The 27948-nt window shown below is 44.5% G+C and overlaps 1 protein-coding gene across 1 annotated transcript in view; it reads left to right on the forward strand.

The window, feature by feature from the left end:
• Positions 1-27948, forward strand: part of HTR2C (5-hydroxytryptamine receptor 2C) — a 59523-nt gene that overhangs the window by 20547 nt on the left and 11028 nt on the right. Inside the window, exon 2 of the mRNA XM_024215540.2 lies at positions 22270-22470. Coding sequence (XP_024071308.2) covers positions 22270-22470 — 201 coding nt within the window. The remainder of the gene's footprint in view (positions 1-22269; positions 22471-27948) is intronic.

The following is a 27948-nucleotide window of genomic DNA, read 5'->3' on the forward strand; positions in this document are numbered from 1 at the left end:
CTTCTTTGTTTACAGATCTGTGACGTTAAATGTGAATTAGAATGCATGAATTCTTTATTTACTTTTTACGCTGGTATTTTGGCATTTTCCATTCCAGTAAGCACCATATGTGTGCATTCCCTCATTGTCATTAACATTTAGGGGGTTTGTTAAAAAGAAATAAAAACATGCACATACTGTAGCAAAACAAAAATGGATGAAGGATAATAAACCAACATAAAACTAGCAGTCGAAAGTATTTAGACATCATAGATTAGGGGGGGGGAGAAGCATTATTAGTTGATGTTCAACTGCTCCGAAGAAGAAATTGTCAGTTAGTGATGTGTCTCGCTGAAATAGTAATTAAAAAAGAAAAAAAAGGTGTTATCGTTCTTTGGTTATTTTTACTGGCCTTTTTTTTCCCCTAGAGAGGAAAGTAATAGCCAGACTGGAATTGCAAACACTTTACAAAAATCAAGCTTGTTTTTAGAGTAAACCATTTTTAAGTATGTGTTTAACTCATATAACGTCTAGATCTTCTAACTGGCTATACATGCAGCTTCACATACTTGATTTCAGTATATGTCATGCACTAGCAGTTTTAGACACTAGTCCCTCTAACCTTGCCCCATTGCAGGCTTCCCCGAAATCCTGCTTTAAGACCACCGGATCCTACATGACTGCAGTGCAGAGGACTGAAGGGTCTTCACAGCCATTTATAGTCACTTTTCTGAGTAGAATTGCAACAGGGAGATCTTGGGCCAAATCCTAAATCACATCCTTGCACTGCAAAGCAGCCTTATATCTGTCCTAACTGGTGGAGACAAAGTGGGCATGACTAGTATACGCTATGCTAAGAAATCCCTGGCTCCCATAGTTGTCTTGTGGGGACCACTGGAGGCAGCAATAGCTTAGAGCAGCACTGAGGCTGCTCTAACTTATGCCTTGGCCAAAGCAGCCTCCCAGCACCCTAGGGATCATAGACACCAACATGGTGTAAAAGCACTGTTGTTTTCCTACATGGAGTCCAGTGCTGAGCACCGCTTGGCTTGACCCAAGGCTGGTGCCCTTGGGCTTCTGGTCCTGAGAGACTCCAGTGGTGGGAAGAAATTGTTTCCAGTTTGGGGTTGCCTTGATCTCGGTTTTCACCTACTGCTTATCTAGCTTGATGGGCCAGAGCCTCAGCTCGTGTCAATTGGCACCACTCCATTGAAGTCAATAGATCTACACCCAGTTACTCCACCTGCAGATTGGACCCTATTAGTTTTCAGAATCTAGTTCCCACCCTTCTCTTGTCTGGGAGTCTGGAGAGAAACCCAGATAAAGTGTGTGAGTCACACCCCAGAGCCTAGCTCAGAGGAAAGAACTTCTCAGTATACCGCGGACATGTTCATGCCACAACATTTGGATTTATTCACATTTGTAAATAGGATGGTTTTTTTAAATCCTAAATTCCACGGAATTGTAGTGAGAAAGGGATGGCAGTGCAGTGTGACCCGCCCTGACCATCTCACCCCGGGGTATGGGAAGTGTCACTTTCCAGGTGGTGGCCTTGGGGTTTAGAGCACAGATATGGCCAGGCCAGGCACAGCATTGCCAGAGGAGCACCCTGAACTGATTCCATCAGCCCCCCTCGCTCGCCCCACAATGCCCTGTGAATCAATCCTCGTTTCTTCTACAGTCTGTCCTGTCAATGCCCCTGCCACTGCTCCCAGAAGCTGCCTGAGCAAAGGAGGACATCTCAGTGCACCAGTTATCCAGGGTGAATAATTTCTTGCTCAGTTCTATCTCTCTCTATACTCATCTCAGCAGTGTGAATATGGGGCAGGAAGCTAGCCTGTCGCCTGGACTTCGGAACATTTGCCAACATGCTGTGTTATCATTTCAGGAACTGCTTAGACTCCCGGTCTGTTGCAAGGCTTAACATCGGGCTGCTTTTCCCCCACTGGCTCCAGCCGCAGATACTGCAGTACTTTAGGGTTAGTGCAGAGGGAATGTATGATGGTCAGCTGTACTTCTGCATATCTGACTTTGTGTAACTTAACGAGAATGTCACCCTTTCCTGAGTAGGAGTTAGAGTGCTGTGCAAGTGCCTCCCAGCCATCAGTTATCGTGTCCAGTCTCCTCCTTGGTAAATTTGGGTAAATTCGATTGCATGCAAAAAAAAATTATAGGAAAATGATGAAAATACAGTATGCTGCCTTTTTTGTGAGAAGGTTTTCTTGGTTTTCTTAATGAGATGACTGTAATAATAAGGACACTTTACAAAGCTAGAAAAGATGGGTAAAGAGACAAGGGGACCATTTCTGACAATTACAAGAAAACCATATCAGTGTTATATGTTGCTCTGGAGAGTTTTGAGAAGCCTAAATGACGTTTCCAGGATCAAGTAAGTCAACTCATGGTTTTGAGGTTTTCTGCTGCTACTTTGTCACATTTGTCTGCTACGTTAGTTTTATTAAATCTTTCTCAGTAAATGGTGACTTTGATGTCTCTTTCCAATTTGCATGACATTTCTCTAGACAACTGTTAGGAAGATGTTTGCGAACAGGTTAGCATGTGTTGCTGAACTAACAGGTAAGGTGCTGGAGATTGATACTAAAATCCCCAATCTGATCAAAAGTTAATAAGCCCTATGAGTTTCGTAGAGCAGACATAAAAGCCTACCAATGTCTGTTTGACCTGACCAGCATTGATTGTGATAACTGGTTCACTTTAGTTTGGTTGGTGTCCATAGTACCTGGTGCATGATAAACACAGACATCTAAGCTGAAGAGGAAGAGAACCACATACCTGAACTGGTATGTGTCTGTAACAAACCATGGCTTCATACAGATGCCACAGTCTTCAGCGAGGACTGAATCAGTCATCTTCAACAGGGAAAGCATGAGCCCTGATCAGCTGAACTAAAGGAGGAGGCTGTAGGTGAGTAGTAGGCTGTTACAGTCACTGGGTGCAGCTGCTATGGGGGGACAGTCCATTGAAATGCCATAGGCTGCTTGGAGAATTGTATTAAGGATTGCAACTGCTGCCACCTAGTGATGGCTGGGGAATCTCTCGGACATTCCTAGCATTCTGTCCTCTCCTGGAGCCCCTGCATTCTGGAAGTGGGCATCAGAACTAGGTATGCAGAGGATTGCACGTGGATGTGAATGTAGAAAATCCTCTCTTGAGCTGATTAAGTAAAAGCTAAGTTACAGCTAAAGAGCCGAAGGCAGCCTCCGATTAAAAGATTAACATGCCCTTCTTCCCCGAGAAAGCAGAGGCATTGGGAGTTAAACACGTCTACATTGTGGGTTGAATCTGTGCCCTGCTGGCAGGAGCTGTGTTGTGGGGATCCAAGCAGTATTGACTCTACACCTATATCAGAGCCATTCTGCAAGCCGGGAATGAAGAGGGGTAGCGTGTGCCCCAGCATGCTCAAGAGCCAGCCGGGGGACTGCCCCAGACTCATAGCTAGCAGGCACAGGACCTTCAGCCCACGGCGTTCTGACAGGGCAGGAGAATGTGCCCCTCCCTACCATTCTCCAGCACGAGGTGGGAATGCTGCTTTGCTTCTGTGCAGGGGAAGATATAGCCCTTTGCCTCTTCCCCACAATTGTCTGGCAGAAATAAAGACCGATCACGCTGGAGAAGCATAACACATCTCCGCCTGCGAGAGGTCTCCACTGTCCCAGACCATCTGCCTAGACTTGGGCATTCCGAAGTCTTCAGATGTCACACCTGGAAACTCTGGCTCTACTGGTGATCAGATAAATTCTTCATTCAAATGTGGCTTGAAATTGGCTCAAGGCAGGAATATTGGCACATGGGCCCTCCACCTCAATGCTGTAGCCACTAAATCCCTATGCAGTCAGCTGAGCAGCACACAAGTATTTTTCCCAGGGTGTGCCAAAGTGGGAACTGAATGCTGCCGTTCAGGCTGTTAATACTTACGCGAAGAGTCAAGGACATGCAGTACCAGAACCATCGCTCACACACCCCTGCCCAGGAGGGGATTTTTATGCATTACGGGCAGTGCAGTGCATCCAATTATCATAAGAAAGTTTTGCTCCTGCTCAGCCTGGCTGGCTGCCTGAATGGAAATCTTCCTGCCATACTCCCTGGTGCATACTTAGGCAAATTAACTTTCATCGGAAAAGGCACTGTGGAGAGCAGAAGGAAATGTTCAGGTACAAGCTCGCTGCCTCTCCTCTTTGCTTGTACCACTTCTTGTGCAGTAATTTCTTTACTGCCCTCCTCTCTCCACAACCTTCACTGCTTAATCCCCTGTTTTCTTCCTCTCAGCCAAGTCGGTTCCCTCCAGGTCGTTATGAAGAGAGGTGTCCTGGTGTGAACGTCTCCTCTTCTCTCGTTAGAAAACGTAAACGTGCGTGAACTCAGTGCAGGGGAAGGTGCTCACCTGAGGCTGTCTTTCATCTGTAGAAGTAGCGCAGGATGCGCAACATCTGGGTAGTCTTCCCATGCTGCCTCACTACTGTATTTCGACACGCTTCTCAAGGGACCGCGTCTAGGGGTGTGAGGAAGGGTGGGCCGCCAGTGGCTTCTGTGCCAAGATTGTCAACAAAGAGGTGGCGGGAGATTTGTCATGTGAACGCCTGTCTGAATGAAGGCTGTCACACAGGCCACTCAACAGGTATTAGATGGTAACAGTTATACCATTGGTAAAAGTTTGTGCTGGGCCGTGCATCCTGGCCTGAAGGTTAAACCCAAGAGCGCTCATCATTTTTGTTTTATACGTTAGATCTAGGAACAAATCCATTTTTTCACGCCCCTCAGTGCATTCTGGTTTTGGCCAAGCCTGGTGTCAGATATACTAATATATTGTGAGGCTGCGACTCTGCTGTTCTCATCAAATTTCCTACCTAACCAGAAATTACAAGTTTCATGAGAGAATCTGTCTTGTGAGATTCCATCTCAGTCTGTAGATCAAAGAGGCTCAGAAAAGTATCCAAACTTCATAACGTTTGTTAATTGATCCATAGCAATAAAATACCCAGTTTTGTTACAACTTCTCAGATGTGGGAGTCCACAGACTAGACAAGTTTGTCACTAGAGCTTGAATTTTGTCATGCTCGGTGAGTACTTTGATTTCCATTCTTCACTCCTATTAACAAACTGGCAATAAGCCCTCTGCTCCCACTGCGCTGAAGATATCAGCACAGTCCAATTGTTATCCGTGACCAATCCATTTTCACCTTTTGATGTACAATGTTTTTGATAATAGTCCTCTTGATGTATGATGGGCTTTTTGTGATAAAAGTCCTTTCCCATCCCAAATCAGGAGACCAAAAGGAACAGCAAGAGCGGTAGAAGAAGATCAGAGTGCTATTTAAACGCTGGAACCACATGACAGACTTTTCCACTCCTTCCTTTTTCTAATCTGTCCTGCTTGGGTAAGAGGAAGAAGATTACAAATACCTCTGTAGTGTCCATACATGTGAATTGGGGGCGGTCTCCTTAAGGAGGCAAAATCACACGAAGGTAACATCCTGTGGTGGTTTGGTTCTGAACATTAAGTCCTCACTTTGTGCTATTTAAAACAATAGGGCTTCATCCATACGTCAACATCTATTTGAGCCTTATTCCACCTCTGGTGCTGTATAACTCTCGGGAGTACATCCTGCAACGTTGCAGCTTCTCGTCCTGTACCACTTTCTCTCACAGGGGACTCCTGCCCATGATTCCAGGTTAGTGAGGGGTATTCGGTATTCAGCCAGCCAGAACTGATAGGGCCACTCAGTTCTTTGGGTGACAGCTCACAGCCAGGAAGAAAATGACTGCATCTTGGCAGAGGGTTAGACTCACTAGATGACCCTTGCGGTCCCTTCTTACCCTGTAGTTCTATGATTCTACCAGGGGTCAGGACTGCAGGATGATGGCACCAGAGTGGCTTGGTGGCGGTCTTTTAAATCCTTCAGAGCGCAAAGATTAAAATCTTCTTGGGTGCCTTTGTGCACCTGTTTCGGAACCATGCAGCATGTTACAGGGTGCAAGTGCTGCAGGACAAAGGCACACTAGTGTCAGTTTGTCTGATTCTCACATAGAGCTTTTGATAACAGGTATCTAGACAGTACCAATAACAAGTTCTATACAGCTTCCTTTAACATTCTGTCATTTGATTTGACAAGTTAGCCGTCTTCTTGGAAAAGCCACATGTAGTGAATGTGGTCCATTAGTGTCCAAAAGATGCAGGTATTTACGTCTGTCAGCAGTGCGGAACCAGACAGTAGAGGTCAAGCATGTTAGGGGTCAGAATTATTCAAGGTTTGCTGGCTGAAGAGGGATTTCAGTGATGGATGAGTCTTATGCTGTCCCTCTGCGTTGGGCTTCCACCCAAGAGGGAGCAGAACGCAGATTGCACAGCCGGCTATCCTCATCAGCCTCAGTGCAGAACATGTGTTCTGGAGCCAGCGCAAGCTGGTGGTCCCTTTTACACACACTGGCATCTCCTGTGCGAGACAGTAGAGAGTCCAGCTTTCACGTTGCAGTTAGAATGGGCTGAGTTATCTCCTACCCTGGTTTATGGAAGCTGGAGGGCAGAACTGGTGGCAAACGCCTGCACCTGAATGGCAAATAATGAGTATATTGTAATCTTGATTAAGCCAGTGGGAAACGGATCTCCCAAAATCTGCCAGTGTGTAAAACCTCTCTCCATTCCCTGGCATAACCAGCCCATGCAGGGAACGCGCCCGTGGACTTAGTGTTACAAAGCAAGAGACGTGGGAGTGGTTTCTGGGGGTGGCGTTGCTGCGGCAGAGTGCCACTGGAGTCTCAGCGGGAGAGCTGGGCCCTGCACTGAGCATTCCTGCCAAGCCGGCGGGTGAAAATCAGTCCGCGCCGTGCGCCGTGCAGCGGCTGCCGCTGCCCCTCGGCTCTGGAGGCGAGTCATGGCGAGTGGCCCACCTGGCATCCCCCCATTCAGCAACACAACACGCTTTTGAGATGGGAGGCTGAGTTGCCCGTCTGAAATCTCTGCTTGCTGTAGCTTTGGGGGCTGATGGGCGCTGTGAGGATGAGCTCCTCAGACACGCGGGGCAGATCCTGCTGTCCATGCTCACACGGAGCAGTGTTTACTCCCACGGGCAGTAGCAGGAGTAAAGGTGGCAGGATCTGGCCCTCCAACTATAGGCTTTTTTGGGTCAGAGACTGACTTTTCATTTGTTCGAAGCCCTCCTCCCCCCGGCACAATGGGGCCTGGTTCTGCCGGTGGCCTATGGGAGCTGCTGCAATATACATAATAGGGCGATGTGGCAGGATCCCTTGCTATGAAGCTACGCGTGTCTGGCTGTGCATATGCACGTGACAGGAAACAGAATTCTGAGTGGAACAGCAGGGAGGGGAGGAGCTGGGGGAGCCCGGATGGCAGGTTGAAGAGCCCATGGAGAGTTGCCCCAGGAGAGGGGCCCAGAAGCACCCCGAGCCACGTTATTTCTCAAACACCGTGAAAGGTTTGCGCTGAAGGAGAGAGCGAAGCATCAGGTCAGCTCATGGCTCCGCTGAATTTTTTTGCCCAGCCCTAGTTTTACAGGGTTGACTTCATTACAAAGACAATTATGAGCAAAAGCCCTTTAAGGTGGGCGAGTGAGTGGGAACGTTGTGGGAATCCTTGCGAGGTAGCTCTGGAAGCTCAGAAAGTGGCCTGTCTCTCTTTACAATGCATGTGTCACAGGCACTATTAGAAGGGTCAGCAGATCATTACAGCAGAATATGGACTTGACTAGAATTGTATGCATTTTCTAGGGTGATCTCGAATTTATTTTATTAGAAATTTGGATTTGCTTGTATTTTGGTTGGAGTTCTGTGATCCAGGGAGTAACTAGAATCCATTTAGAAAAGTTAATAACCGTCTGGCTTTGATTTCCCTGATATTAGCTAAGAAAACAATACCCATTAACAAAGGATTCCACTGAGTAAGCTGACTGAGGTGTTCTCTCTGTGTCACACAAGTTCAGACACCCTTAGTGAAAGCTTCCTTACCTGCGACTGTCACAAGGAAATTCCAAACTGGGACTTCTTCTGGTTCTTCCATTGGTGACCACAGCACCACGTGCACACTTTTATAGGCGAGCTCTTTAATTGAGTGTATGTAAACAGTTAATAGACAAGGTGCCAACAAATGGCACTCAGGAATAAGTAGCCTAGATCCTGGGTTTTGTAGGACCAATAAAACCTCTTGATCTATGAGCGAGAAAGGACTGAAATAAAAAGTAGACACGTTTCAGTGTGACAGGGATGCTAGATATATTTCCTCCACGTTCGTCATTTCCAGCTGTTTTCAGGGGAGCTGTCAGTCCAGCTGGGCAGACTTTTACAAAGACTAGCTCTGCTGGCTTTTAACCTTGTCATCAGACAGGTGAAATGTCACTAACTTGATGACAGCTTATCATCTCTCACAGACTCCACACTATGAAATACCCTGGGCAGTGTGAAATAGGGTTAACTCACTGCATTATTTTTATAGGTCAGAATTCAGCAAAGCATTTAAGCCTAGGCTCAACTTAACTTTCCAGCCAAGTTATTGGGACGTAAGCACGTGCATCGCTGTTGCCCTGAATCAGGGCCACAGCAACGACTCGGGTTGTGTTACACTTCTAATAATGAACAGCGCTGTCTATAATATGTATTTTATTATATGTTTATATTGTGTATAAGTAACTATAACCAGTCACACCTGCTCTCGTTAAAGCTGCAGAAAAACGTCCCTTATTATAGAGACGAATCTTTAAATTATTTGCAAGTCTATGAGAAAACACAAGGTCAGATCATTGTTACGCTTCACACATAGCACCTTTGTTCCCCCCCTCCACATCCGCACCTTCAGCTCCAGCGTTCTTATGACCTTGTGTCCCGGGATTCAAACCTTCTGTGTGGAAGGAAATGAACAGCTAGCTCAGAGGATAAGTAGATTAAATCAATAAGCTCTTGCTAATTAAGGGTTCACTCATGGAAGGTGCTGATCACTCTGGCCCCAATCCAGCAATGCTCTTAAGCACAGGCTTGATTTTAAGCTTAAAGTTAATCACGAGCTTAAGTGCTTTGCCGAATAGAAGCCTTAACCAGCCAGTTGTTGGTATTATACATAACCTTGTATACCTAATCCTCTTAATGGCACTTTAACAAAAAAGGACGTTGGTGACTCAAGGATAACAAATGAATCCATAGACTCTGACTACGCGGTTACACTGAATTAAATGTGGCCATACTGAAGGCAGTCCTGTCCATTGTAGCAAGATTGAAAAGATCATTTATTGTGCTGTGTTTCCAGGTGTACTGACAGATTTTCAGTTTCTCAATATTCTTTTTCATACATAGAAATGTGTTTAAAAATTAGTCTTCTGCAAACCCATGAGTTATGAGGCAATGGAAGACTGTTGCCTAAAGTGCAAATCACTAAATCTACCGCTAACATCACAATTACAATCAAATCTACAGAATAAATTCATACTAAAAATTACGCACTTCAGGATGGAGCCATAAGCTTCTGTCAGAGTGATGTTGCGCGAGCTTGCTACTTGCAAAAACCTTTAGTCAACAGAACAGATATACCCGAGGCAGCGGTCCTGCAAGATTTCCAAGCATCACTCTGCCCTGGAAAGATAACGTCTAGGGCTGTGAATGTAATTCTCCTCCCATGACCATGACATGGACTCAGTAATCTTTGACGCAATCTGTTTATTTATAGAAATATACACAAAGTCCTGTTTCTCTGAACAGCATTAAAAACATACAACAAACAGGCTTCTGCAGAAATCCACTCCACCCTGGGCCCAGGAAATGACCATCCCTCTGCTTCCTGGCCAGGGTCACACACAACTGCTCTTGCTTACTCACTACAACTGCTTAAACACACAACCTTGTTACAGGCCCCAACCCCTGAATTTATACCCAGGGGACCCCATTAGCTCCATCCTCTGCCCTGGCCACCTGGCATGCCAGATCTCTGAACATCCCTGTTGAAATGTGGCCCATAGGCCCAGAGTTGGTTGCAGTATCCAGTCATGGTCTCACTTAATACCACCTCCTTACTCTTACTCAATATTACCCTGCTTTGGCATCCAGTGATCACATTTTCCCTCCTAGCTACCGCATCACCTTGGGAGCTCTTGCTCCGTTGGTTAGCTAGTGTGATCTCCACGTCCTTTTCAGATCACCGCTTTTCTAGGATACAGTCCCCAATCCTATGAGTGTGACCTACATTCGATATTCCTAGATGTCAGATCTTGCATTTGGCTAGGTTAAAACTTGATCAAAGGAGTCCATCAAGGGATCCAGCTTGGTCTCTATTGCTATTGTATAACTGCCATTACTTTTTGTGGTTAGTTAACCAGTTTTTAATCCATTTAATATGGGATACATTGATTTGTACAGTGCTCATCCGGGACTAAATACCTTACAGAAGTCTAAGTATATTATGTCAACACCATTTTCTTTAGCAACCAAACTTGTGATCTCATCAAAAACAGTATCAGTTTGTCTGCCAATACCTGTTTTCCATAAAACCATAGTGATTGGTATTAATTGTGATACCATCCCTTAATTCTTTACTGATTGTGTCCCATATCAACCTTTCCAGGATTTTGCCTGGATGGATAAGATGCCAGTCTAGCCAGCTGATAGCCATCCCATTTATGCTTTTTAAATATTGACATGAAGGGAGGCTTTCTCCAATCCCCTGGAACTTATTCATTGTTTCAAGCTTCATTTAAAAAATAACATTAATGGTTCAGAGATTTCCTTAGCCAATTCTTTTAATACTCCTAGGTGCAAGTTATCCAATTGTGAGGGTTTAAAAAAGTTTTTTATTAACTTCAGTAGTTGCTGTTTAAGAACATAAGAATGGCCATACTAGGTCAGACCAAAGGTCCCTCTAGCCCAGTATCCTGTCTTCTGACAGTGGCCAATGCCAGGTGCTTCAGAGAGAATGAATAGAATAGGTAATCAAGTGATCCATTCCCTATTGCCCATTCCCAGCTTCTGGCAAACAGAGGCTAGGGACACCGTCCCTGCCCCTCCTGACTAATAGCCATTGATGGAACTGTCCTCCATGAATTTATCTAGTTCTTTTTTGAACCCTGTTATAGTCCTGACCTTCACAACATCCTCTGGCAGAGAGTTCCACAGGTTGACTGCACTGTGTGAAGAAATACTTCCTTTTGTTTGTTTGTTTTAAACCTGTTGCCTCTTAATTTCATTTGGTGACCCCGAGTTCTTGTGTTATGAAGAGTAAATAATATTTCCTTATTTGCTTTCTCCACACCAGTTATGATTTTTAGACCTCTATCATATCCCCCCTTAGTCATCTCTTTTCGAAGCTGAAATGTTCCAGTCCTATTAATCTCTCCTCATATGGAAGTTGTTCCATACCCCTAATCATTTTCGTTGCCGTTTTCTGAACCTTTTCCAATTCCAATATATCTTTTTTGAGATGGGGCGACCACATCTGCATGCAGTATTCAAGATGTGGGCGTACCATGGATTTATATAGAGGCAAAATGATATTTGCTGTTTTATTATCTATCCCTTTCTTAATGATTCCCAACATTCTGTTCGCTTTTTTGACTGCCACTGCACATTGAGTGGATGTTGTCAGAGAACTCTCCACAATGACTCCAAGATCTCTTTCGTGAGTGGTAACCGCTAATTTAGACCCCATCATTTTATATGTATAGTTGGGATTATGTTTTCCAATGTGCATTACTTTGAATTTCATCTGCCATTTTGTTGCCCAGCCACCCAGTTTTGAGAGATCCTTTTGTAGCTCTTTGCAGTCTGCCTGGGACTTAGCTGTCTTGAGTAGTTTTGTATCATCTGCAAAATTTGCCACCTCACTGTTTACGCCTTTTTCCAGATCATTTATGAATATGTTGAATAGGACTGGGCCTAGTACAGACCTCTGGGGAACATCATTATTTACCTCTCTCCATTCTGAAAACTGACGTTTATTCCTACCCTAGGAATAATTTAGGACCATTTAGCATCCTCTCTAGTTATTGATGAAGTAGAACGTATTTCATTATCACTGTAATACATGAAAACATCATCCAGCTTCTTTCCAAATACAGAACCGAATCTAGTCTACATCAGGATTGTCAATGTTATCATCTTTAGGGATGTGGGGAGCATGGTTTACTTGTGGAATTGCTGTTGCCATATTGCCAACCCCAGGCATTCAAAAATCATAAAACAGACCCTAAAACATCATGAGATTTTTAAAAATAATACATTTGGGGTAATTTTTATTCATCATCTTGTTTTTTGCTCCTTAGGGCATCACATTTTAAAGTTTTTCCCCAAAAACATGAGGGCTAGAAGCTTGTGGGGTTTTTAAATGAAAGCTGAGATTCTGGTTTAATAACATGACTCCAGGAGCTTCGTATTTAAGAAAAGAACCATGAGACTCATGATAAAATCATGAAAGTTTGCAGCACTGCCCTTGAGTCCTGCTGCTCCTGTAGTCAGAACACTTGTCCGCCCTGTAAAAAGATCCCAAGTGCACTCTGTTCTGTAAAAGAAGAGGGTAATCATTGACAATTGCAATGATTAAACAAGGTATTTGGCACCTCTCAACTACGATGAAGACTTTTACATATGCTCATTTATATGACTCACAAGATGACAGGGACATTTCTGAATTGGTTATCTGTGGACGCAAGTTAGAAGGAAGTAAATTAGTGAAAGAGAAATACATAGTTTTACATCTAGTGATGTGGTGTTTCAGGCTTACAAATACTTTGCTCTTCAGATAAGAGAGAGGAATGAGACTCATTAAAGCCTTAAGTTCCCTAGAGAATAATGCAGAGCAGTAATGTTAAAACTGTATGTAATTGCTTTCTATTTTTGTATAGTCTGTGGCAGCTATGGAACTTTAAAGTGAATATCAGAAAGTATGGTTAATAGAAAATGCTTCAATTGCAATATATTACTGCTGCATAAAACATCTTCTGTGCTTTTAACAAGGGAGATAGCACAGGTTTTTTTCCCCACACTACATGACTTCTCAGCCTGGAATGTTTTAAAGAATCCGAGAAATGGCAGAATCTGTCTGAAAGTGGCAGTTTAGGAAAGAATTTCGTAGGCTTGTGTCCCCTGGGAATTGCACATGGATGAAGACATACTGGACTAAAAGCTGCCCCAGTAACATGTGTGCAAACCGAGTGAAAGCTATAATTGAGTATTGTAGCATTGCCCTCTCATTAAGTAAATGAATCAGAGAGGCTGGTAATCACAAACTGAAAAGGATATATAGCCTCATTTCCCATGGAACTGGGAAAAACCTCTTCTGTATTCTTCCAGCCAACTCTTGGGATCAGTGGCAGGATATGTGGGTTTTATCTGAGTAGTGTATATTCTGGTTTGATTTGGATAACGAGACTCCAGAGAATGATCAAGATGTGCTTAAAACACGCCACACTCCATCATTAGCATCCACTGGGACCGCCATGTATATATGGCATACAGTAAACCAGGCTGGAATTCATGCTCATTTCCCCCAGTTTTTTGGGAAGGAACTTCAGGCCCTGTTTGTAGTTGGAGCAGAACATGAAAAAATAAGAATATAAAGCAGGAAGCAATTTAAACAGAGAAATGTGGAAAAATTTGCACTTCTTGCCAAGACAGTAAACAGTAAATGGGGTTGCACCTGACCAGTAAACATCTCTGGGTCTGTGTATTCTGCAGCACCTCACTCCTGGCCTGTGTTACCTGGGGAGCTGAGCCCAAAAGGAAAAAAATAAACTCATTTCATGTGGGGCTTTGAAAACTGCTTTTTATCTTCCCTGGCTCTGATCTAAGCACAGTGTTTGTTACAAACCCACTCCTACACCTGAGCCTTCCCAAATCCCTCTTTACTGCTGGGAGCAAAGTGGCCACTGGACCTTACTATGTGTTTTCCACAGAAAATTTCTGAGGCCAAATTGATTAATTGTACAAAACTCTTTGTTTTACCATCTTGTGAACACGTATGTTGTCACTGGGTCTAATACAGCATTTGGCTCGAGTGTCCCACTGCATGGTCACAGTGAGCAGGCTTGGAGAAAAATACAGTACTTGGCAGATTGCTCTAAAAACCGCAGTAACTGTGCATGTGCAGTAGCCACGCCTCCGAATTAAACACAGTGAGCCAAACTGAGCCCGGGCATAAGCAAGTAACACTCAGATGATGGTAAGACCTCAATGGAAGCCAAACCCTGCTCACACAAGGGATGAATTTGGTCTGCAATCTCTATTTTCATTTCTTTTCAAATTGCCCAAGCTATTGGATGATATTATAGACAAAGTGACATGCCAGATAGGAGAAGAAGTCACTTTACACATTGCCCCTGCCCGCCTGTCCCCTTTGCTGGTGGATCTAAGAAGTAGGATTAACAGCAGTCTTGCAATAGGCAGCTTTTTTCTCCAGTCCTCACCAGAGAGAACGTTAGCAAGTACGGATGGAGGAAGTCTGGCTCAAGTAATCCTCTCAGGTGCCCATGCTGAAAGAGTGTGTTTTGCCCATGCTCCGTTGCTTTGGGAACACCTCCTTTTGTAGAGCTAGGTATACAATTTACCCTTCTGTATGATAGGCCTTCTCTTCCTTGTCTAGAGAAAAACGGTGGAAAACTCACAGGTTTTTGATTTAGAGTTTGGGTCATTTCCCTCAATTTTGCATGTTTCTTTCCATTTGAAGACTCTGGTGTAATGTGTTTTTTCGAAACAGCAACTCATACAAATCGAAGAGATTCTGTGTTTCATTGTGAATGACTACCAGATGGTATTCACCGAAGAGTTCTGAAGGAACTCAACTATGAAATTGCAGAACTATTAACTGTGGTTTGTAACCTATCACTTAAATCAGCCTCTATACCAAATGACTGGCAGATAGGTAATGTGGCACCAATTTTTTTAAAAGGCTCCAGAGGCGATCCTGGCAATTACAGGCCAGTGAGCCTAACTTCAGTACCAGGCAAATTAGTAACAACTATAGTAAAGAATAGAATTATCAGAGACACACATGAACATGATTTGTTGGGGAAGAGTCAACATGACATTTGTAAAGGAAAATCATGCTTCACCTATCTACTAGAATTCTCTGAGTGGGTCAACAAACATGTGGACAAGGGTGATGGACTTTCAGAAAGCCTTTGACAAGGTCCCTCACCAAAGGCTCTTAAGCAAAGTAAGCAGTCATGGGATAAGAGGGAAGATTGTCTCATGGATCAGTAACTGGTTAAAAGATAGGAAACAAAGGATAGGAATAAATGGTCAGTTTACACAGTGGAGAGCGGTAAACAGTGAGGTCCCCCAAGGTTCTGTACTGGGACCAGTGCTGTTCGACATATTCATAAATGATCTGGAAAAGGGAGCAAACAGTGAGGTTGCAAAGTTTACAGATGATACAAGAGTATTCAAGATAGGTAAGTCCAAAGCAGACTGCAAAGAGTTACAAAAGATCTCACAAAACTGGGTGACTGGGCAACAAAATGGCAGATGAAATTCAATGTTGATAAATGCAAAGTAATACACATTGGAAAACATAATCCCAACTATACATACAAAGTGAATGTCTGAATTAGCTGTTACTCGTCAAGAACGAGATCTTGGAGTCATTGTGGAGAGTTCTCTGAAAACATCCACTCAATGTGCAACGGCATTCAAAAAAGCCAACAGAATGTTAGGAACTGTTAGGAAATGGATAGATAATAGGAGATAAAATATCATATTGCCTCTATAAATCCATGATGTGACCACTCCTTGAAAACTGCGTGCAGACCTGGTCACCCCATCTCAAAAAAGATGTATTGGAATTGGAAAAAGTACAGAGAAGGGCAACAAAAATGATGAGAGGTATGGAACAGCTTCCATATGAGGAGAGATTAAAAAGACTGGGAGTCTTCAGTTTGGAAAAGAGATGACCAAGGTGGGAGAGGGTATGATAGAGGTCTATAAAATCATGACTGGTGTGGAAAAAATGAATAAGGAAGTGTTATTTACCCCTTCTCATAACACAAGAACTAGGAGACACCCAATGAAATTAATACACTGCAGGTTTAAAACTAACATAAGGAAGTTCTTCTTTACACAACGCACAGTCAACCTGTGGAACTCGTTGCCAGGGGATGTTGTGAAGGCTAAAAGTATAAGTGGGTTCAAAAAAGAGTTAGATAAATTCATGGAAGATAGATCCATCAATGGCTATTAGCCAAGATCGTCAGGGATGCAACCCTATGCGCTGGGTGTCCCTAAACCTCTGACTGCTAAAAACTGGACTTGGACAACAGGGGATGGATCACTCATAAATGGCTCTGTTCTGTTCACTCCTTCTGAAGCATCTGGCACCGGCCACTGTTGGAAGACGAGACAGTGAGTTAGATGGACCATTGGTTCTTATGTTCTTACGAATATTTAGCACCCCTCCATTTGCTATGCCTAGGATGAATTCAGTTGCCTCCAGCTGCAGTTACTGGTAGTTCTGCTGCTGAAGTGGTGAAAAGCACAATGAAGATGATAGTGCACATAATTTATATATTACATTTCGACCATTGATATCAAAGTGCTTAATGAAGGTGATTAAATGCAATTGGCCCACTTGTACAGATGGAGAAATGGAGGTGCAAAAAGGTTAGGAAAATTGTCCTGGGTCAGCAAGTCCATGGGAGATAGAACTGGTCTGGAATTATCCATCAAAATGTTATTTTGATGGAAAAGGTAGTTTCTGGTCCATATACTCTGTAAGAAAAATTGAAATGAAATACTTCATTTAAGGTGATCTCGATATTAATATGTGTCTGCCTCAGCAGCTGTGGTGCCCCTGGGAGTTGTAGTTCAGGTGCTCCAAGCCTCCATTCTCCCCTAGGGGCTAAATTCCCTGGCTGGGCTACGTCTCCTATGATGCACTGCAGGCTTCACTCTGGCTGAGCGACACTGGTGCATTGTGGAATTACCAAGAACATGGTGCATCATGGGAGATATAGTCTGGCCAAAGAGCCCACCCAACAGGGAAGGCTGGGGGCTCGAGACACTGTGTCACCTTAGGCGGATGCAATCCAATGTCAAAACAAGTTTGAACAAAATGTTTAGACATTTCCAAATTCAGAATTTTTTGGAACTTTTATTCTGTACAAAATTTCAATACTTTGACTTTGTATTTCAATTCGGGGCAGAAACAAATGATGAAATATCAGAATTGCCCAGGTGACAGAAATTCCAGTTTTCACACAGCTCTAGAGATGGAGCTGGGAATGAAAGCCAGGTCTCCAGGCAACAAGTCTGGCATCCTTTCTGCTCGCCCATGCTAGATCCATGACAGCCTCCTGCAAGGGGAAGGGGGACTCCACTGGCACACACAAGAGTTGCACAGAGCCCCGTGTAATCTTGTTTTTAAGTTCTGTCCTGTTGGGCCTGACCCACAGCCCACTGAAGTCAGCAGGCAGACTCCCACTGCCATCACTCGGCTTTGAATCAGACCCTTTGTGCAGCAGGTCAGGCTGGTTTCGCTTTCACTAAAGTGATCTGGGAACGTGGAGGGAGAACCCTCCTCTGTGCACCTGGTGCTGCTAGTTCATGATTCAGCCCCACACGCTGTGCCCACTCTCACACCAGTGAGGCAGCTGTAGAATTCGAGTGCCAGACGCCGGATTGACGGCTTCTCCTGGCACAGAATGTTGTCTCTAACACACAGGCCTTCTGCCAATTTCACTGCCCATTTTTGCTTTATTAGTTGTCATCACAAGGATGCCTATAAATGGAGTTGGATTTTCTCCATTCTGACTGTTGAACTCATGCTGAAGACACTGCTCTGGGAGGTTGAGCTGTCAATACATCACAACTGAGACTGAGATGCTGCAGTGAACCGAAGGATACCGATTAACCCAAGCCATAGAACTTTGAGCTACTTCTGAAAGTTCGGTGCTGCCAAAGTGCAGGCTGTTCGGAATCCAGGGAGTTGGTTCTGTCCGTTCTTCCGGAGCAAAATTCAGATTAAGGTGCAAGTTTGGCTTTGGAAACACACTTGTCCATGCACTGAAGTGTAGAGGTGTTTGGAGCAAGGGATCCAGTTATTATTGACCCACCCATTTGCACGTCTAATAACGGTGTCGTGGCCATTTCTTGAGACTTGCCAGTCAAACGGAAATGAAAAAAGACCAAGGGAGTTGTTAACTTCGGTGAGTAAATTATTTCTGGGGAAAAGGAAATATAAGATTATACATTTAAAATAAACAAGTTGCTATTCTCCTTAGTCTGTATCCTTGTCCAGTCACATGGCACAGCTACCTTGTACCTCTGATTACATTTCATATGAAATGATAGCTGGAGTCGATTGCTCTTTCTTACCAAGATGACTGGCTTCGTACTCTGGGTAGGTGTTTTTCATATGCACAGACTGTTCTTACTGAAAACTAATTGCTTGTGTGGCTTGGGCATACCTTGTGACCTGTTGTCTGAAGGCCTAGTCAAATGTTAGAAGCAGCCACCGAGCCCCAGACGTCATAAGAGTGACATTTTTAATATCACACAATAACTTAAGGAACACCCTGAGAAAGTGAAGTGTCTCTGCTGACATATAATTGCCACTGCAGCGTAAGCACATCCTGGGGCCCTGGACTCATAAAGATGGACAGGATTAGTCTTCGGGAAGACTTGGGTGATGGCCTTGCCTTGATGCCAGCCTGCAGATTTATCCAGATAGCAGCTCTGTGCAAAGCCTCTTCTCAGCTTCCCATAACAAAGTGCTGTGGTGTCTGCCCCAGGGCTGGGTTTCTGCTGCCCCAGGACTACTAGCAATGCCAGCCCGCAGCCAGGCCTGCAAACAACGGCTGTACCTTTTGCTGCCCCTAATACTTTACTTCCTGTACAATTGCTTGTTCTGCCTCAGGGGCAGAGCTGACCCGAACAGGCACCAATTGTGGGCGCTCAGGGGTCGAAAAAAGAAAAGAGGCACAAAAAGCTTTTTATCATGAAATGATACAGCAAAATCGGCTGCCGGAGCTCTCTTGACTGTATATACTAAACCTCAGCAGGCAGAATTCACCCACATGACGACCGTGTCATTAATTGTATTGGGCAGGAAGGAGAGTGTTTTGTTAAGGCACACTGGGGGCGCTAAGGAGGCCTGCTTCCCTGTCTGGGGTGTGCCCAGATTTCCTGATGATCAGTGCAGCACTGTGCCTGGCGGGGCGAGAGGGGTAACCAATTGGAATGCAAATATTATTCCCTTACTTTCTGAGCAGAGACTCGTGCAAAGATCCATTCATCTGATACCTATTCACCAGTCCCACTTCATCCTCCTCAGCATGCTGTCATGTTCAAATAGTTCCTGATTTCATTGTATCTTCTGATTTCATTCATTAGGCTGCTGGTGTGCTGACACCACTGCCTGTCATGCTGATCAATAGTGTCTCATTATTTCCTGGCACTTCCCCATTGGCCTGTCTGTATCAATCCCTTGTCTCTTGTCTTCGATCAAAAGCTCTTTGGTGCAGGCACTGTCTTTGTGTGTGTACAGCGCCTAGCACAGTGCAGTCCTGGTCCGAGACTGGGGCTCCTAGGCACAATGTAATACGTGCAATAATAATAATTCTTCAGTTCCTATACTCGTCTCTTACTTAAGTCCATATGAGAGAGGCAGCTCCTAGAAACACCCACTAAACAGACTGGCAAGGCATTAACTGTGACTGACTATGTTTTAGCCTGGGCCGGCAGCTGCTGGCAGGGGCTTGGGGCTTATATTGATCTACTGTACCACATGAAGGGGATCAGAGTCTCTCTTTCCAGCATTGTGTAAGCCACCTCCCGGCATTAATTGGTATTCAGAATATGATCATTAAAGCTCCAGCAAATCTGAACTGCACTCTGCAAAAGCTTTGACCTCAATTCAGGTGGGTCGCAGGGACGTCCCAGGCGTGAGTTAACGCAGGAGACTTACCATTTGATCTATGGTAAAGGTGCTTAAGCCTCTTATAAACTGGGTTAGTCATAAGGTAATCATGTTCCATTTCATTGGATTTTATATCACACAGACACCTTCAGCGACAGCTGTTCCAGCAGCAAGGGCTTTTACCTCACCTCCTCTCCGAAGGGTCTCGAGGTATGTCTACACTGGAATAAAAGTTCCACAGCATGGCTTGGGCTCTGGGGCTCAGGCTGCGGGGACATTGCCGTGTAGACATTCCAGCTGGAGCCCAGGCTCTGGGACCCTCCCCTCTTGCGGGGTCCCAGCCTGAGCCTAAACATCTACACAGCAATGTTACTGCTACACAGCCCGAGTCAGCTGCCCCAGGCCAGCCGCAGGTGTTTAATCGCTCCTCTAAACTAATTATCCACCACTTCCCGCTTGTTCCAAAAGAAGCCAGACGACTGGATGCCACCGAGCAGGACTCAGGGTGGCCAACTCAGCAGGGCAACATGTTGGTGTGCAGCCAAGATCTTCCCGGGGGTGAGAATGAACACAGGCCTCTGATCCCCAGGGAAACGCGGACACACGACAAATGACAAACACTAGAAATGTGTGCGCTTTCTGCTGTCGGAGCACCCCCTACTGTGTGTTTCATGGAGTGGTGTCTGAACCAAAAGTGCTGTGGGTCTCCCTGGGGATGGGAAACAGGCATCCAATGAGCTGAGCGAGGATAGCGGTGGTGTCCAGAAAGACGGGTGAGTTCCCAGTGAATGATACCACAAGTTCATGGAACGTTATGTTAACGGGGCTGGTATCCAGTAAGGAGGAGGGTAGGCCTGGAGTCAGGTCTCATGAGTTCTGTCCCAGCTCAGCACCAATTCAGGATTGTAACTTAAACATATGAGAAATTTCATTTACTTCAGTGGGGCTACACACACATGCTGAAAATTAGATATGTGCTTAAGTAGCTCCGAGAACTGGAGCCTCACGGCATGGCCTTTGGCCAGCTACTCAGCTAGTCCCTCCCTCAGTTCTCCCACTTGTACGATGGGGCTAATGTATATTTTTCCACTCTGACACGTTCTCTTGCTAGTTGTTCCTGATCTTCACTTTGCCAGTTTTAAATCATTTAATTTGGTTCAATTCATTTCAGATTCCATTAAGTGTAAGGAAACGCTGGGCTCTGTCCTGCTTGGTTACCCATTTAACAAAGGTTTCAGTGAGGTTCTGACCAACCTTCCTGGTTTTCCATTAATGGGAGGCCGGGGGGTAGGTAGGATGTAGCATCGCTCTTACTGAAGAGTTGATTCTATAGCTGATATATTTAATCCTCCCTGGCTGAGATATAGAACAGGCCGGTGTGAAAATTGCCTGAAATATCAGTGTTCTGAATAATGAACAACTTGCTGTTGATGGCGGAATACCTTATTATTCAAATCTTAGGGCACCTCTCATGTTTGCAGCTGCTGTAGACACGATTGATTAAATTGTTTTGATAGGTGAGATGGAAGCACAGAGGTTGGCAGGACGTGTCATTGATCTGTTACAATCCATTCTGAGCATTAATGCATGCAGAGTATCATACAAAAATCAATTTTCTCCCAGCCTTAATTTAAATAGTGATGCCCCCTGAGGATCCTTCTGGGGCAGTTTTATTCTCAGGCTGTACTTCACTACTTAGTGAACTGATTAATAATTGTAGACACCCCTACTAGCCATGTGCCAACAGCAGTCAGATGAACCTATCTGCTCAATTCAGGTTGCTAGTATATTCACTTTTGTAAATCATAATACTTAGCACTTTACAGCTTCAAACGCCTTGGCAAATGCCCTGCTGTGAGGCAGGTAAGTATTATTCAGATACTGCAACAGCCCAAGCTGGGAAGCACATTTAAAGCTGAATTCAGAGCTAGCGGTACCAGTCAGCTTATGGAAAAGGTACCTTACACCCTTTGAAGAGAAAGCTTGAAGCAAATATGTATTGGTACAAGTCCCAGTTGGGAGTGGTACTCTCTGGTCTCAAGCAGATTGAATAGCATATTGCAATATGCAGCTCTTGGTTTTATGAAAGCATGGGTGAGATGAAAAACCAGGGGAATATGGAATTAAGCTGGGACCCAAAGGCATTCCCGACTCAACAGTTCAGCGTGGTCAGGATTCTGTTGTGTTTAGTGAACAATAACGCAAGTGACAGAAAATAGATACCTGGGAAATGCTGAGAATTTGCTGGACACCTTGAGCTAGGGACTGAGTAGATGTAGATGTTGGAGGTGGTTTCCCTGTCATCCACATTCATGCACCCCTTAAAAGTATGTCATTGGCTTAAAATACCAGACCACTTTGATTATAAATGATGACCTAGCTTCTCAAATCATTTTCTTCTCCTTTTCCTTTCATTTCTCTTCTCTGTGTTTCAGATTCTGCTTGGCCTTTGCCTAAACAATTGTGTCCCGTATGGATTTCCCTAGATGTGCTCTTTTCAACTGCATCTATCATGCATCTCTGTGCCATCTCTCTTGATCGGTATGTAGCAATACGCAATCCCATTGAGCACAGCCGCTTCAATTCCCGCACCAAGGCTATTATGAAAATTGCTGCAGTTTGGACCATATCGATAGGTAAGCAATGTGGCTCACACTCCAACTGTGTCTTATTGAGTAACTAACTTGGTAACACCTCTTTTCCATTGGGATTTTTAAGAGGTTGCACATTTACCTGGGCTGCATGAGTAAATGTAATGAATGGGAAGTAGAAATCTTTTGTTCTGATTGGCTAGTGATCATACTAAGCAATGCTATCTGAGAACACCACTGCTTTTGATGGTCAAGCATCACTGCATCATACATACCAGTATGCCAGTAAACACCATAAACAGACACAACACAAACAAAAGGGGCAATAAAACTGCTGTGCAGAGAAAGCAGAAGGGGAAGGAAAAGGACATTAGAGAAGAATCTGAAAGTAAAACAGCCCACTGCAAAGAGAGGACCCACTTCAGTAAAAGAAAACCCCTGGTACAATGAGGAGGAAACAATGGCAAGGTGAGTCCCCAGTGGCAGGAGTTGATTCCAAGTGGAGGGGGGTTAGTTTTGGGAAGAAATACTAAAATGTTTCAGTGTTTTGTAGGAAAGAGGAATTTGTGGCAAGAAGAATTGTAGGATGGTTTGCTCTGCTCTGCTATATTGTCTTGCTCGTATAAACAGCAGTTGGGGCAAGATTCCAAATGTGACTGGAAGTCCCTTTCCCCCCCGTTACACCCTGCCGTGCTTGTGGCTTTAAGCTGTGTGCTGCGAGAAAAATATATACTGTATCTTGGTTCTTGAACTCCTCCAAGGTACCCCTCTACAGAGAGCTATCCTTCACTGGAATGAAGATATGACATACGTCTACAATGCTGTAGAGGCCACTTTGTAAGTGCTGGCCAAGGATCTACAGAAAATGACAGATAACGATGTTGCATGTTTGAATTTATAATTTATAATAATGATTCAAGATTGTCAAATAACAGGCTCAAATGGAATTATTTAATCAAAAATTATCAGTCAAAGATTACTACCGCATTATACAGAAAGAAAATATACATCACCACTCTGTATGTAGGGTGAAGAGCTGGCCCCTGTAAGTGGTGGGATGCTGACAGTTTTCATTCCCAGTCTAACCCCCCAAATCTCTTGCCTTTGATAGGGTGTGAGACAAAGCAGTTTCTTTTTGGAGGGAAAAATTACTTTTCCGAGATGTGTACTGTTTTCAGTATCTTATTTTACCGCATTCCTTACGGAATTTCTTTATGGTGTCTTAGTTTACATGACTGATAAGCTAAAAGGATTTCTAAATCAATCATTATTATTAAGAGCACCTGTTCTAATAAGCACTTCCTAATGAGTTAAAAACATCTTTCAATGGGTCATTATTTCATAAATCACAGAAAACATTGGCAACAACATATATTCCTTTTCAATTACAGAACAGAATTGGATTATAAGATGCCCCTTGTCAATTACCATGTCTTATTATAACATACTTCTGCGGTCTCTTCATTAGCTTTGAGAGGCCCCTTCCCTGAATGCCTGGACTATATTAGTAAGGTCAGGGGGCAAAGCAGGGGAAAGTTTACACATATTCTGTTGTTGAATTTATTTTCCTTACACTCAGTAGGTTCAACTTAAGGACAAAGAACTTTTCAGTTTCAGTAGGTATAGGGCACTAACTATCCAGACACCCAATGTAAAAAGGATTTTGGTTAAAATCGTTCCATACTAAAGTGATTTGTAACCCAACACCAGCCAAAGTTGATCACTTTGAACAACACCACTCTATCTGCTGGATATCTAAGCAGAGTAGGTGTGTTCATGTAAATACACTTTGCTCCTGAAGTCTCTCCCTCCCTCCCCCCCCAGCTAGTTGCCAGAGGAGAATTCATTCAGATCCTGCTTACATCTAAAAGAATTGTGAGAGTTTAACTTACAGAAATCGTAATAGGTTAATGTTTACTAACAATGGGAAATATACTTTCCAAGTCACGAATGAACCAAGAATACGTATTAGAAGCCCATGTTTGTGTATGTGCTAGTCCTGCATCAGTGCTCCAAAGAGAGGAAGTCACATGAATACCCTCTGATGAAATTAGATTGTTTAATAAATGGACTCCTTTAAGAAACCTTTAGCTTTGATTTCTCTGAGCAGCCTGTTTGTGGCAGGAAACAAAGCTGCCTCATTTGGTGCATTACAGGCTGTGTGGAGGGGAGTTCACCTGAAGGTGGCGGCCTGTCTGCCGAAGGCAGAGCTGTGACTTGGGCTGCATGCCCACACTAAGCAGGCTAACCAGACCTTGGGCCCAAGCACACGGGAGTGAGTGAGGCTGCCTGCTGGAGCCGGGGTGGGAGTGGGCAAGGCAAGACAGGAAATGGGTGGGGCCTGGCCCCGCCACCCTACCAGGGAGGAGGAACCCAGGGAGGAAACGTGACTCAGTGGGGTGTCTCTAATGCACAGGGTCACCCCGGCTGCTCCTGGGGTGGGGCAGCTTGTGCACGGCCTCTGCCTCCACACTGTGCATAGTTACAATCTAGCTTGTGCTTGGCGAATACTGGGTGGGTGCTACCAGAGCTGCACTGGCTGCCCCTTCGTTTCTGGGTGTCACTCAAGGTGTTGGTTGGGTCCTGGCTGACTCAGAACCTTTCCTCTCCTCCCATGCAGCAGCTGAGCTCAGCCGAGACCAGAGCGGACAGTCACGGGGGTTTGGGGGCGGGGGGTGGGGGGGGGGGGGGGGGCGCCAACTCTGGAATTCACATCCCCCAGCCACCTTGAACACGTTGCCATGGGCCTGTCTACCTACTGAAGCTTGTTCTGGGGGCTGAGTTTAGGAGAGAGGGGAAAGAGCTCCTAGCATGTTGGCATTTTGTTGCTTTCCTTAATAATTTTGTTGCTGTCATCAAAAAACAGCCGACCTCCATAAAACATAGCTGAGGCAGATGTCAGGAAGGTCAGTCAGAATTTTGAGTGAGTCGAAGACCAGAGCATGGACTTTATGACAATTGTTTTGTGATAATAGTATTTGGTATTATCAAAGCACCTTTTGTCTCCAGATCGTATGGAAGTCGGTAATGTCCCCATTTCGCAGATGGAGAAACAGAGGCATGAGGAGGCTAATTGCTCACCCCCAATGACAAAGCTAGTCAGTGGCAGGGCTACGGAGCCAAGTGCCCTGACTGCCGGCTCCCTGTTCTCACTCAGTGGCTGTAGGCCACAGTCGTGCCACATTTTTCCAGTTGATTTTCGTACAGAGAAGCATCTCACTTGCAGTTGTATGTAGAACAGGAGCAGGAGGCAGAAAAGCTCTAAATAGGTTATGTTGTCCTGTTGTGTGAGGTGGGGAAAAGCACAAACAAGGTAATATTAGTCAAAAAGAAATTGCCTATTGGAATCCTGAAGTGGGTTTACACACTGTTGCAAGAATACATCGAGCTTTTCAATTCTCAAAATTTGGGGCCTGATCATGTCCTTGCATAGGTCAATGGAGTTTTCCCCTCAGTAAGGACTGAGACAAAATTGAAAGAGAACTTCAGGATTTGAGCCAATGTTAGGATCCCAGAACTCAGTGTAATACAGACCTTCACATCAGCAATGTTATTTTGTGTTAGACCGATACACCCTTAAATCCAACTTCACACTCACTGCCCTTCGTGTCCTTTGTCCTGACTCACACTGACTGATAACAGAAATGCAGTTTGAGTTTCTTGTTTGTTACCTTATTTATTGGCGTCAACAGAGCTGTTTGTGAGAGTGAGCACGACCCCCAGCAGTGTGGGTTTGTGGGAATTCTCCCGGAGGCCCTGTTCTCCACTACGTCAAAGCTACTCAAATGTACTAGGTAGTGGGTAGTGGCAGCCACAGGAGGCTAGTTGCAGCTCCCTGATCCTCAGCTACCCACCCCCAGAGGAAGTTAGAGCAGGTCTTTTCTAACTTCTCCCGCTGCTGTAAGATCTGTAGCGAACCTTAGGCAGCAGGCCTTCTTGCTGTGGAAGAACATCTAGCTGCTTGGTAGGTATGAGTTTTTCTGTTTCTCTAGCGTCACTAACCCAGCGTATTAATAATAGCAACAAAACAACAAGTCCTCCATTTGCTCTGTTCCAGTTGAGACTCAATGCTGCTCTTCGTTATCCATCCCTCGTTCCAGTTTCGGAAGAAGCTTGGTTACACAGCTTGCCTTGCTGGCAATCTCTCAACCTGCCTGTTCGCGCGACACCATTTCAGGCTGGCATAAGGACAACGGAGGTCTCTTGCACTGCATGAGAACAAAGTAATTGGCACCTCCTGCACACGTTCTGCATAGCAGGTAGCAGCTGTGACTTCTCTTTGGCATCCTGACATGATGTCTTAATGAGCCGCAGACCTCCACGTGTCTTGTTGATGTAGTATTAATTGTGAACATCATGGTTTCTTACCATTTCAAGATGATTCCTTGCCAAGCAAAGCTTCTGTGGATTGAAAACATAACAAATAACTAAAGAAAAACAAAACACAGTCGAGCGTGTAGTCAAGTAATGGCTGGGGTATGACATGGACTGTGTTAAAACAAGATTAGTCTCCATGATTCACATACTATGCTATGCTTTAGGCGTTAGATTGGTATCCTGTTCATCTATGCAATAAAGCACTCACCTTTAAAAAGGATTTCATACCCACATTTAACTGTCTCGGTGTTCCACTTTTTTTATCACTGAGATTTATTTATAGGAATATGAAAAATGACACCTAAAGGAACCGGTAAAAGTACATGCTTATCTCACCTTAAGCAACATTCCACTGTATTTTATCATAGTCCCCTGTTGAGGGCCTGAGCCTTCCATCCTTACTCACACTGAGTAGAACTTTACTCTGCAAGTTGTTCCAGTGAAGTCATCTTGTGGGCCTCTAGGTAGCACATCAAAGCCCTATTGATCTCAGAGGGATTACTCATGGAGTAGGGTCCTACTCGATCTGGGGAACACTGGCAGAATGGGGCCCCAAGGGCTAAAGGCAATCGTATTCTTTTTCGGAAGTTTTCCAGCTCACAAGAGCAGGTTACACATAAAAGTAAAAGGAAGGCTGGTGGAACTTGATATATTTGCCCTTCATCTTTTTGTGTCTCATGGTTTTAGAGTAAGTTCACGTTACTTGGATTTGATTTGAATTTATGCCACGAGGTGTCTTTATTAGTGTTTGATAACTTTCTCAGCAAGGAATTCTTTATGGTAGGGACGGCTGGATCATGGAAGCAGCTCCCATGGACCCTCCGTGCCCTGCAGAGCCTAGTTACCCCTCTGGGATGCTGCACAAACATGAATCTGTTTGTATACTTGAGCCCTAAGTTAGCAAACAGAGCTGAGGACACATGTTACAAGGAAAAATCTGGGGAAAATGTGGCTAATGGGCAGGATGACAGATGGGAAATCTAAATGTGTTACTGGGCCTTTACCCAACCTTTGTAATCAAGGTAGGCTGTTCCTGGGTGGGGCTCATGATTTGGAGCCAGAGAGTTATTAACGAATACGAGCTGTCAGTATCAAAGCAAGGGCTAAACAGGCACATTTCACCTTGTCGAAAGCAGAAAATCTCCT

The sequence above is a fragment of the Terrapene carolina genome, unplaced genomic scaffold, assembly GCF_002925995.2.
Source record: "Terrapene carolina triunguis isolate 2854851 unplaced genomic scaffold, T_m_triunguis-2.0 Scaffold131, whole genome shotgun sequence".
Classification (NCBI taxonomy): domain Eukaryota; kingdom Metazoa; phylum Chordata; order Testudines; family Emydidae; genus Terrapene; species Terrapene triunguis.